Source organism: Xyrauchen texanus, chromosome 5, assembly GCF_025860055.1.
Source record: "Xyrauchen texanus isolate HMW12.3.18 chromosome 5, RBS_HiC_50CHRs, whole genome shotgun sequence".
In the NCBI taxonomy this organism is placed as follows: Eukaryota; Metazoa; Chordata; class Actinopteri; order Cypriniformes; family Catostomidae; genus Xyrauchen; species Xyrauchen texanus.
The window spans coordinates 29,804,581-29,817,393 of record NC_068280.1 but is presented as its reverse complement, the minus strand read 5'-3'; the positions used below and the strand labels follow the sequence as shown (position 1 = coordinate 29,817,393).

General features: G+C 35.9%; 1 protein-coding gene across 1 annotated transcript in view; it reads right to left on the bottom strand.

The window, feature by feature from the left end:
- Positions 1–12,813, bottom strand: part of sh3d19 (SH3 domain containing 19) — a 56,837-nt gene extending 44,024 nt beyond the window's left edge. The window contains 5 exon segments of the mRNA XM_052126319.1: positions 2,725–2,860; positions 3,457–3,502; positions 3,665–3,705; positions 8,118–8,224; positions 12,772–12,813. Coding sequence (XP_051982279.1) covers positions 2,725–2,860; positions 3,457–3,502; positions 3,665–3,705; positions 8,118–8,224; positions 12,772–12,813 — 372 coding nt within the window.

The following is a 12,813-nucleotide window of genomic DNA, read 5'->3' as shown; positions in this document are numbered from 1 at the left end:
TCTTAATAGGCATGCACCGTTTAAGAAACTTAGAGTGAAAGGGAGGGATAACCCTTGGTTTTCCTCAGGATTGTCTGTTCTTATACGTGAGAGGGATGCTGCTTGGGCAAAAGCTAGGCAATCTGACACAGATTCTGATTGGATTTGTTTTAGACAGCTTCGAAATAAATGTACAGTCGCCATTAGGAAAGCTAAAGCTGATTATTTTATTGCAAAAACTACAACAAATTTAAAGAATCCTAAGAATTTTTGGCAGAATATAAAGTATTTAGTAGGGAACAAAAAAATCGTCTGATCTGCCTTCATGTATAAATATAGATTCTACTAGCATATCTGATAAGGAGCAGATGCTTAATTGTTTTAACAAGCATTTTATTGCTTCTGGGTCCTTATCGGAGTCACAAAATCCTTTGCGCTCAAACTATGATTTTGTTAGTGCAGAGACTAGTTTTAAAAAGGAGGAGTTCACTTTTGAACATATCAAGAGTTTTGATGTTCATAAAGCACTTAAATTGCTCGATATAAATAAATCACCAGGCCCTGATTGTGTGGAATCTATCTATCTGAAATTAGCAGCTGATATTATTTCGACGCCTTTAACTTATATTTTTAATCTTTCACTAGATACTGGTTTTATTCCGGATATTTGGAAATCAGCTTTTGTTGTTCCATTATTAAAAGGGGGAGATCCCACCATACTAGATAATTATCGGCCAATTTGAAAGCTTTGTGTCCTATCAAAAATTTTAGAACGTTTTATTAGTGACCAGTTGACCCATTATTTGAATGTAAATAAAGTTCTATCTGATAATCAATCAGGGTTTCGTAAAAAACATAGTACCACAACAGCCGCTTTAAAAGTTTTAAATGACATTGTGGGAACAATGGATAAAGGAGATTATTGCGCTTCCCTCTTTATTGATTTATCAAAGGCTTTCGACACAGTTGATCATGAAATGTTGCTGCATAGACTAGAGAGTGTTGGTTTATCAAATCATGTTATTTTCTGGTTTAAAAATTATCTAATTGATAGAACTCAATGTGTTAAGGCTGCAGGTAAAAACTTCACGACTACTGGAGATTGCAAAAGGTGTCCCTCAAGGATCTGTGTTGGGGCCTCTTTTATTTACTATCTACATAAACAGTCTGGATTATGGGATTCAAGATACTAACTTCCATTTCTATGCAGATGACACTGTTATGTATTGTGGTGCTCCTTCTAAATGGCAAGCCTTGCTTAAGCTTCAAGTGGCTTTTGATGTCATTCAATCAGGGCTTCATACACTAAAACTTGCTCTGAATGTTGACAAAACCAAAATTTTGTTATTTTCAAATTCGAAAAAGGTGGTAGACAATATTATTCATTTCCAGACTTTACAAGGTAATGTGATTGAGTTAGTAAAAGAGTATAAATATCTTGGCATCATTATTGATGATACTTTATCTTTTGGCTCTCACATAACTCAACTAAATAAAAAATAAAAAATAAAGCTTGGGTTTTATTTTAGAAACAAGTTTTGTTTTTCATTTAATGTAAGAAAGAGGTTAGTTTCTGCTACTTTTTTGCCTGTACTTGATTACGGTGATGTGGTGTATCAATTTGCTTCTTCTCATCTTCTCTCCTCTTTGGATGCCGTCTATCATAGCGCTTTGAGATTTATTTCAGATTGTAAACATTTAACTCATCGTTGTATTTTGTATAACAGAGTAGCCTGGCCTTCTCTGTCTATTAGAAGGAAAATGCACCATTACTTATTTATTTATAAGGCTATTCTGGGGTTGTTGCCTTCATATTTAGATTGCCTAATTCATAAGAAAAGTATTTTGAGATATTCACTCCGGTCTGAAAATTGTTTTACCCTTTCTGTTCCACTTGTAAGAACTGAACTCGGAAAAAGGGCTTTTAGGTATACAGCTCCATTTGAATGGAATCGACTCCAAACAAAATTGAAATTACAAACTCTGGTGCCTATGGAACATTTTAAAACTATTATTCGGTCCATTGAAGAAGACTCAATGATGTGCAATTGTTTTTAAGTGTTGAAATTTTATATTTGTTGTTGATTTGTAATCTTGTGGCTGTAACTGCTGTCCATTCTTGGCCAGGACACTCCTGTGAAAGAGATTTCTAATCTCAGAGAGATTATCCTGGTTAAATAAAGGTCAAATAAAAAATAAAAATAAAAAACTGTCTCATTCTTCAATCACAGCCACTTTGCAAAGTTTGCATTACATTGTGACGTGCACAAAAGAACCCATGCCCATTTCAATGTGGCTCTGACCCTGTTAAGGTTGTGATTCTTTTTGAAGGATCAGAGTCCCTCAATATTACCTTACTGTCAATAGACAGGACAAAAAATACAAATAAGTGTTGTTGACTAAATCTGGGCAGTCAGACATTCGAGTGTTGAAATGTATTCATCTGTCTGATGTCAGTCAGATGTGGAAGTAGAAAATAAGCCATTTTTGCAGCTTAGTTTCAAATATTTGTTTTTTTATTAGGGAGCAAGTTTTGAGTTCCAGTATGTTTAGTTTACAGTATGTTTTCGTTGCAAAATAAAAAAATGTGTCTCAAAACATCAAGGAAATTTTGATTCCTCGTGATAGGACCCCTTAAAAAAGTGAAAGACATGCTAAATACACAGATAATTCACACACCCATCTTGCTTTAATGTATGTTAATGGCAAATTTTTAACTGGAAATAGTGCTATAAATCAATGTACCGGAGCAGAGGTCAGAATGCCTTCACTCCAGATTGGTTGTGTTGTGAATGTTGAGGAGGAAAAATGTCCAGATGTCCCTGGAAACCAGGAAGTGGCAGTTAGGGGCTCTGCTGACAGGATGGTAATCTCTGGATGCCTGACAACACAAACAGTATTCTTTAATGTTCATTAATACAGATGAATTTCACATACAATATCTGTGGTCTTAAATCAGTTAGAAACTGTGCAGTAATGGAAATTAAAAGTTTTTTTTATTATTATTTTTATGGGATATTGGCAGAAAATCATCTTTAGGCACAAAAAGACTATTTATTATGTCTCTGCACAGAAATAACATCTAACATCTGTGCTGTGTCTCCAGCACAAAAATGTATGATCATGTGAGATTCATTAAATGTTCCATAATAAGGTATATGAAAATACAATTGCTGATAAAATTCAACATTTATGTTTTACCAGATTTTGTTAAAAACACACAAACTATTAATTATCAAAGTTAGTTATTGACAAATAGTGTATTTTGTCAAAGTTGTGGCCTAGCAGGTGGCACGTTGCCCCAAAACACTGAACCATGGTGGTCACACAATGCCCCCCAAAACAGTCAACACAACTTTTAAAGTTGTACATGTGTGACACATCCCGATTCTTTAAATAAGGATCACATTTCCCACAAATATAAGTGACAATAACACACAAAATAACATTTAAAAAATGTTAGCTCAGTGAGCTCACCTTCTTTCTCTGGAGAGGTCAGTTGGGGAGTAAGCTCTTGCAGATGCTGAAACATGTGACATCAGCATTTTAGGACACATTTGAGCATTTAGAATGTTTATAACATGACATTCATCATGCATCCTGTCAATCTACATTATATATGAGTGACCTAAACCTAGATTTCGGCATATCAAATTATAATATATTTACATTACATCCTACTCACTTCTTTTTAAGGTTGCTTTGATTGAGGAGAGGGGTCCTTGACTGAAAAACATGAACAGAAAAAAACACCAGATAGTGAGAAAATAATGGTGTGATTTAGGTATGACTCAGTTACACAACTTGAAAAGAAAAGGTATGCTATGGTGTTCTGCAGTTAAAGACAGTAAATGAACAATGCATATATTTTTTATCACCATGCTCAGAGGGTACCCAATTTTTCTCTGGGTTGTTTAAGGTCAACAACTCTCTTCAAATACAACTCAGAAAGATAGCTATTTCACACTGACCAAACCTTTTAGGGCGTTATTACTTTATAAACCTTTCACTGAATTCCTAATTGAAGTAATATTTGTGTGCAAATTTACTGTAATATAATCCCCTTTTCTGTCTTTACAACTAGTTTACTGTACCTTACTCAAGTCAAATTTAATGGCACAGTGAACTGGATCGAACAATAATTACCAGAGAAACTATAGTGCCTTTATTTAACACAACAGAGTAACAAAGTACATTTACATTTAAACTTTATGGAAATTATCACTGTACAAAACTTTAACATGAAATTACAGAGACATCAAAAATATTAAGTCATAGACCTTATACCTTACAATAGTAGATATAACGTATCAAGTCTTGAAGTAATCCATTATAGAAAATGTCTTCCTCCCTTTTAAAACCTTCAGTGTTCACTGGTAAATGTGCACTGTGATCATTTAAGATCAACACTTGCATTCACTTCCTGACTGTGTAGTCTTTTAAAACTGCTGCTTTCTGCATAGCTGAAGTGATGTGTCATGAGAGCAGTGTGTGTGTGTGTGTGTGTGTGTGTGTGTGTGTGTGTGTGTGTGAGAGAGAGAGAGAGAGAGAGAGAGAGAGAGAGAGTGAGAGAGAGAGAGTCAGGCTAGCATGCCAGCAGACTCTCAAAAGCAGCTTTAGCACAGCTTCAAATGAGAACCAGCCGACATTTTAGATTCATACCCTCTATCCCACTGTGTAAACTGTGGAGGAATCATTGACTTGGCTAGAAGCAAGCACAACTATCAGTCAGTTCTGTCACGGGTTGATTTATGTTACAGATCTTTCACAGTTTTGTTTCTTATATATTTTGTGATGTTGTAAATATAGCAGATAAGATGCTTTCTACACTGAATAATTTAATTTAAGCATGAATTTGAAAATATTAAGTAAATTCTACATTCAAACATGCAAAAATTAATACTCTAGCTTATAAGTACATTTTATTTATTATTGTTTGTTATTTTTACAATGTGTCATCCTGTATTAATCCAAAAGTAGAAAACCTTTTCATATATACTTGCTAATTTTAATAAATTTCACTAGTAAATTTAATTTTCTCGAAGTTGGTGTTCCCAGCATGCATGGGCTTGGATATTTAATGAGCTTGCACGGTTTCACTGTTTGCAAGTTTATTAACATAATTTCTATTGCTAATTTTGTTGTTACATTTGGTAACTTCTTGTTTTGTGCAGTCTTAAGTTAATTTTCTACTCAGAATAACCCTTTATGATAAAAAAAAGAATCTGTTGATTGTTACAGTCATGATGTTTAGTGTACCTAATGTTGAGTTCTCCCTGCTCTAATTTTTGTCACTATCAACAAGGATGCATATCCCTAGAGCAGCTTTGGGACTCTCTGATCAATGCCTGGTTGAACTTCTTCCAACCAACAGGTAGAAATTTAAATCAACCAAGCCAGTTGTAAGGACTGTACAGAGATGGACCAATGAAGCAGTGCGGGAACTACAAGCCTGCTTCTATGGAAATGATTTGAGTGTTTTTGAGGCTGCAGCCACAGACCTGGATGAGCTCACAGATACTGTTACATCATATATCAGTTTCTGTGAGGATATGTGCATTCCTACTAGGACTTATCATTCAATAACAATAACCAACCCTGTGGTGGACCAACAAATGGCTGACGACCTGAATGTGTTCAACTGCAGCAATCTCACAGCCCACACTCACTCTGACCTTCACATCACACAAACACCAACACCTCCTGCAACCCCCCTCTTCCACCATCCTGCTACTCAACCTGCACTTAAGATCTGTGAAGATGTGTGCCAGGTTTTTTGGAAACAAAAGACGAGGAAGGCTTCAGGGTCAGATGGCCTCTCTCCAGCGTGTCTTTGATCCTGTGCTAAGTTACACCAACTCTCTGTTACCATGTCTATCTGTCAGTGGATCACCAGCTTTCTGACAGACAGGCAGCAGCTTGTGAGACAGGGGAAATTCACTTCCAACACCTGTTCAAACAGCACTGGTGCCCCCCAAGGATTTGTGCTCTCCCCATTACTCTTCTCCCTCTACACCAATGACTGCATCACCAAGGACCCCTCTGTCAATCTCCTGAAGTTTGCAGACGACACCACTGTCATCGGTCTCATCCGAGATGACGATGAGCCTGCATACAGAAGGGAGGCTGTCTGGTGCAGTCATAACAACCTTAAGCTGAACATGCTCAAAACGGTGGAGATGATTGTGGACTTTAGGAGGAACACCCCAACACTGACCCCCTCACAATTCTAGACAGCACTGTGGCAGCAGTGGAGTCATTCAGGTTCCTGGGCTCTACCTTTCCTGAAGCAGGAGACACACATTGACTCCATTGTGAAAAAGGCCCAGCAGAGGTTGTACTTCCTTCACCAGCTGAGGAAGTTCAACCTGCCACAGGCGCTGCTGATACAGTTCTACTCGGCAGTCATTGAGTCTGTCCTCTGCACTTCAATAACTGTCTGCTTTGGTTCAGCTATGAAATCAGATATCAGAAGACTACAAAGGACTGTTCGGACTGCTGAGAGGATTATTGGTTGCCCCCTGTCCCCCCTTCAAGAACTATACACTTCCAGAGTGAGGAAAAAGGACGTAAAAATCACTCTGGACCCCATTCACTCTGCCAATTACCATTTTGAACTGTTGCCTTCTGGCCGATGCTTCAGAACTCTGTGCACCAGGAACAGTTTTTTTCCCTCAGGCTATCCATCTCATGAACAGCTAATACTGTCCCATTGAGCAATAATTTTGTGCAATACGCAGTTTAGTCTTTTTTATATTTATCCTACAAAACTACCTCTTCTGCCATTTCATTCCTCTAGAAAATAAATAAATTGCACTGTACATAACAGATTTGTATGTTGCATTGTACATAACAGCTAACATATTTGCATTAGAATTGCACTATGAATGTGTATGTGTGTGTGTGTGTATCTATCTATGTCTGTGTGTGTATGTATGTATGTGCATAATTATTTTTTATTATTATATATGTCTTGCTGCTGTTTTTGTATTGTTTTTTGTATTGCTGTGCATTAGAAGCTCCTGTCACCGAGACAAATTCCTTGTATTTGTGAGCATACTTGGCAATAAAACTGATTCTGATTCAGTAATGCAGAGTGATGAAGTCTTATAGCTTATATAACATGCATTAAGTGTCCTGTGGGAGGATTTCATATAGTATGTCATGTGGTACATGTTTCAATGTACCAAAATAAAACATGTTTCAAAAATAAAAATTTGAAAAGTTATATATTGTTTCTAAGTAAAAGTTATTGCATTTACTAAAATGTTTGTTAAACTTACTGATCCACTTTAATCAATATTATGTCATAAAAAAGTTTTTTTTCAGTGTACAAGTAAGCTAGTCATAATTTGATTTCCCCTAAACATTGTGGCTCTGTGGCACAATCAAAACACTGCTCTGTTTGCTTGAGCATTCACACAAGCCAGATACAGCAACATTGTCTCAACCAATGGTGTGAGTTTGGGTCCGGACTATTTGATTTGTCCAGCAAAAGAAGACAGCCGAATATTCAGAAAACCAAGAATCGTTATTTTTCCAATCCTTTTCCTGACAGTAGTGGCGCAGAAATTACACACTTCAGCTTTAAAGAAAATGTAACACACAGTCTAAAATCATAAAAGGTTGTGATAGCTAACAATTATGTGATTTTTTTTTTTAAATTATGACAATTATATAGTCTAAAAAGGCATTCATTTTCTATGTGTATTGGTCTGTTTATATGAGAATGAACAATCATACCTGATGAACCCTGATGAGCTGTATTTTTAGAATTTGTATTTACTGTGAGAGGTCTAGATTTTATTTCAAAATTTCAAGGCCTGGTTAATGATTGACAAATCATATCTCCTTTTCTCCCTCTATCATTTCAACTCATAGAGTCTAAATAGTACTTCAAATGGACACATGACCAAGTGGTTCAAGCTACAGGCGATTAGCAAATAAACTAAATTACAACTGAGTTATTGAATGCATCCAGTCAGATGTAGGAAATAATTCTAACAGTTGATTGCAGGATAAACTTTTTAATCTTTATTTTATACTATATGAAGCTTGAAACAGACGTGATGAGTCATATGGTGTGTGTGAGGATGAGTGAAAAAGAGATTCTATGGTTACAGGAGGACAGATCTTACCATACTTTTATGTGGTCTGGTTTATTCCTGTCTGAGAGGTCTGCAAAACAGAAAAGAGTTAGTTTAATTTCCCTTAATTTTTTAGCTACAATAAGAAAAAACAATAGCTACATTCAGTGACAACAAAAGTCCTAAGGGACAACTGGCAGTAGTGACAATGTCTGTTTGACAGGTTAAGCTGTGAGGTACATTCTTGATAAACCTGTTTTAAAAAGCACAGCTCCAGGGGAAAGCTTGGAATTGAAACCACACAGTTTAGTTTTACTTGAAAGCATGCTTAGCATTCACACCAGTCAAGTGCAGTCAAACAGCTCTCTCAGGTGTGCACTCCCTTTACCTTTTTAACACATGTTGGGCAATAACCTTCCACACACCTGATTTGGATAGCTATTGGTGTTGTATGTAAATGTGTGATTGAATACATTTCACACTAAAGCTTATGAAAGTACAAAACCTGTGTTACAAGACCAGCATGGTTTAACACTATAATAAAATACAAATATTATATTTCTCCCAACAGCACAAATCGTTCATAGAGAATATTTAAATTTCCCCAAGTCATGAAAGTGAGCTCAAAGGCATAATCACTGGTTCAGCAACATAATATTTGTGTGTCTTTGTGTTGCAGTCATCTACTGATCTATCATAGTGTCCCTTGACACACCTGCTGGCTCCAATTTCTGCTCTCTCTGTCTCTGTGAACAGCCCCCCAATGTTCAAGGCAAATCAACGCCCTTTTCTGTGAGTGTACGTTAGTTTGTGTGAGAGACCATATGTGTTTTCCATATGAGAAAGGAAAATATTTCATGCACAATTAACAACACAACTTAAAAAAAAAAAAACAAAAAAAAAGTTGTGGGGATAAATCTTTGAATGTTATGAGGATCTTAAATAAAAACAAATTGAAAGAAATAATTGAGCTGGTTAAATTTGATTATTTTGATCAGTCTGCCACTGTATTTACAAGCTTACGTAGGTTTAAATGACAAAACATATTTGGCTAAGCAAAAAGACTGATACGTTTTGCATCAAACATTGTACAAACATATTCATATGTTTGTACAATGCAGAAAACAGTCACTCACTAAATACTGCGACTTACACTCCTTTTGATTCAAATGTGTGTGGGAAGAAGCACAACACCCGGGAAAAGTGACGTCCTTCTTTTCAGCATGTGTGTTCTGCAGGAATGCGGTCAATCAGGAAGTATTTCTTTCATACTCTTGACATTAGCAAACCAAATGAAAGCCCTCTGTGTAAAGCAATAAAACACTTTACCTATCTACTGCTGCACGATGTCCGGCTTAATAATGTGAGCCGTTCATCATAATCACCTTTACTGCTTCAGGAAGATTATGCTGTTTTGTGTTGATCTAGGACCAGCTTTCACAGTGAAATGTCTTTCAAGAAGGGGCAAAGCTGGTTTCAGATAAGTGCAAAGAGCAACCCAAACTCCCGAGAATTCGTCACAATAGTACGAGATGGCGAATTTGTACCAGTTGTATGAGTTCATTCACATGAAGTTGTTGGTCCATACAATGCAAGTGACTGGTGGCCAAAACTTTGAAGGTCCAAAAAGCATTTAAAGGCAGCATAAAAGTAATACATACGACTCCAGTGTTTAAATCCATGTCTTCAGAAGCGATATGATAGATTTGGGTGAGAAACAGATCAATGTTTAATAAATTTTTAACTATCCAACTCCACTTTAACTTTTCATTTTCACATTCTTCTTATTTTGTTTTTGCTGATTTGCATTCTTTGTGCATATCGCCACCTTCTGGGCAGGAGAATTTATAGTAAAAAGGACTTAAATATTGATCTGTTTCTCACTCACACCTATCATATTGCTTCTGAAGATATAGATTTAGCCACTGGAGTCATCTGGATTACTTTAATGCTGTCTTTATATGCTTTTTGTCCTTCAAAGTTCTAGCCACCATTCACTGCTTTATTGTATTGTATTGTATTGTATTCTTATGAGACTACTGTATATACTGTAACTGTTTTGTGCAGCTGCATCTAAACACACATTGTTATAGTTATTACTTGTAATTTATTTTAGTAACATGCCATATTTATAACACAGACACAAGATTACCGATATATCTTATGAAGTATGTATTACTGTAGCCATACTTGTTTTGTAGCATTCTTTGAACAGGTTATGGCTATTTTTAGGACCATACAAAAACACATAACTTGCATTTGAATGGAACCTGAAATTAATTTTTGTTTATTGTAGTATAATATAGCCACTTGATGGATCAAACCCCACTGTTAGGTTTGGCAGAAGGAGGCAGACGAGGAGTGAGGATCTACTTGCAGTTCTTTAATGATATGAACAAAAGGGTGAACAGGATAATTAAAATAAAACACCAGGAACAAACAAAACAACCACGAGGGGAAAACACAACATAAACATGAAAAATCATCAACGGAGAAAACGGGCAGGATATAAACACACAGACTACCATAACATGCACAAACAACAACCGACAGGGACTGAACAAACAATGGGGCTTAAGTACACAGGGATAGTGATGATTAAACGAGACACAGGTGAGAACAATGAATGACTGCAATGATGAGGGCAGGGAATTATGGGAAGTGTAGTTTTATGACAAAGACTAGTGAAACACAGGGCAGACAACAAGGGAATCGTGACACCCACCAATCAGTTGTAAATATGTGAACATGTCAAGTCTGATTTCTGTTAATGAAAGAAATGACCAAGGGAGCTGATGTGTCTTTGCCAACATACGTACAAGTAGTAAATTAATATTACTTTGTAAATAAAAACACAGACACTAGAATAAAGTGTGACCAATATTTCTTTATACTTAAATGACAGAGTTAAATATATATATATTACAATTACTAATTGTTAAAGGTACACTTAGAAAGTTTTGTTTATTTTGTGCTGGTCAATATTGCAGTCATCTTGGACTTACACTGACACCTGGGGCATTGATGTACCATCATTCAAATGCAATAGTTTTCAGTTACTAATGCAGTTGTAGAAATTCAGTATTAACAGTGAGCCATGGTTAATTTCACTTAAAGTGTCTAATTATAGGGCAGTATAGGGTTTTACAAGGTTAAAGGTTTTAACCTTGTAAAACAAGGTTAAAAAAAAAAAGTAACATTTATAAGTAAGGTATTTATAAAGTTACTGGTTATGACTGGAGTCTCATGTGAGTGGACATGACTTTCTACATATTTTTCAAGTTCATTTCTTTATTCAAGACTTTTGAATGGGAAATTTCTTAAAGGGATAGTTCACCCAAAAATCTGACACCCTCATCCCATCCCAGATGTGCAGGGTTGGGCGGAATACTTTAAGAAAGTAATTTGGGCTGATTACAAAATACTCTTTCTAAAAAGTATTTTCCAAATACATCACAAAAAAGTAACATATTCAGAATACAAGAATACTTTTAAAATACTTATAAATAAATGCAAGGCACAATTTGAAGAATTATGTATAATATGTCATTATTATCTTATCTGAACCGCTACAGCTCAACTTTTAATAGCTATTTTCTTTAAATTAGATGTGGAGTTGGACACAAATGTTTTTTTTAATTAAAGTTTTAAGACAAATGGAATGCATTTTGTGGTCAACTGGAATATTTTAACGTAGTGTCTTTATCAGTATGCAGTGAAACACTGCAGTAAGTGATGCATGTAGTCATGAAATCAGAGAAGGTCCCTTCAGTGAAATCCAATCACAAATGTTTACAGAAAATGACTTTGAGACACATGTTAATATAAGGTGTGAATGTCAATTTGTCTTGCCCGTTATGTGACAACTTGAGATCGGAGCACATAAGAGGGATGCTATTGGCATGTGTAAACGGGGCTTTAGAGAGAAAAAAATAATTTTGTTTAGCAGGAGGAAATAGGGGAAAACAACATGCATTTTGTGAATACAGATTTGTGTTTAGACAAGATAGAAGGCATTATGAGCAGACTATGGGATACATTTGTGCTGACTAGGCATCTCTGTGTTTAAAGCCTATCTGTGCAGGCCAACATTTTCACTCTTTGTACTGAGAGAAAAAATTTTTTTTACACTGACCTGAAATCAGTCTTAAAGGTTCTTCCAAAAAACACAGGTTAGCCTGTTCATCAAAATATCTATATTAATTCAATGATAAACTATAAGATTAAGAGATTGTTAATCAAGAGATTTCTGAGGTACAACACAGTGATACATGAATTATTAACAAAATCAACACAACCAAACATCTCTTGCAGGGCCATAACTGCTATATACATTGAGGGGGACAAGTCCCCCCCAATAATCAGATATGGCCAGATTGTCCCCCCCAATAACTGATATCCTTGTTGCTGCTCTGCTGCAGTCCATTATGCACCATTGTCTAATTGTCATTAAGTTGTAGGAGGCATAACATAATCGTTTAAAAACATGTATTTTTTTTTTAGCATGCTCTGTAGTCTAACAACACTCGTCAATGTCATTTGAAATAGCCAATCAAATCGATGCAGGTGGGAGTCACATTTAAGAAGCTAAACAGGAACCTTGTGGATTATTTATATTCCAGTGCAACGCAGCAGCAAGCAGTTCAGTAAGTATCTAACTAAACATGCAATGTTTGCCCACTGTTTCATGATTGAAATATTGTACCGACTGACAGTAATTTCCAAGGGTGCAAACTATATTCACCAT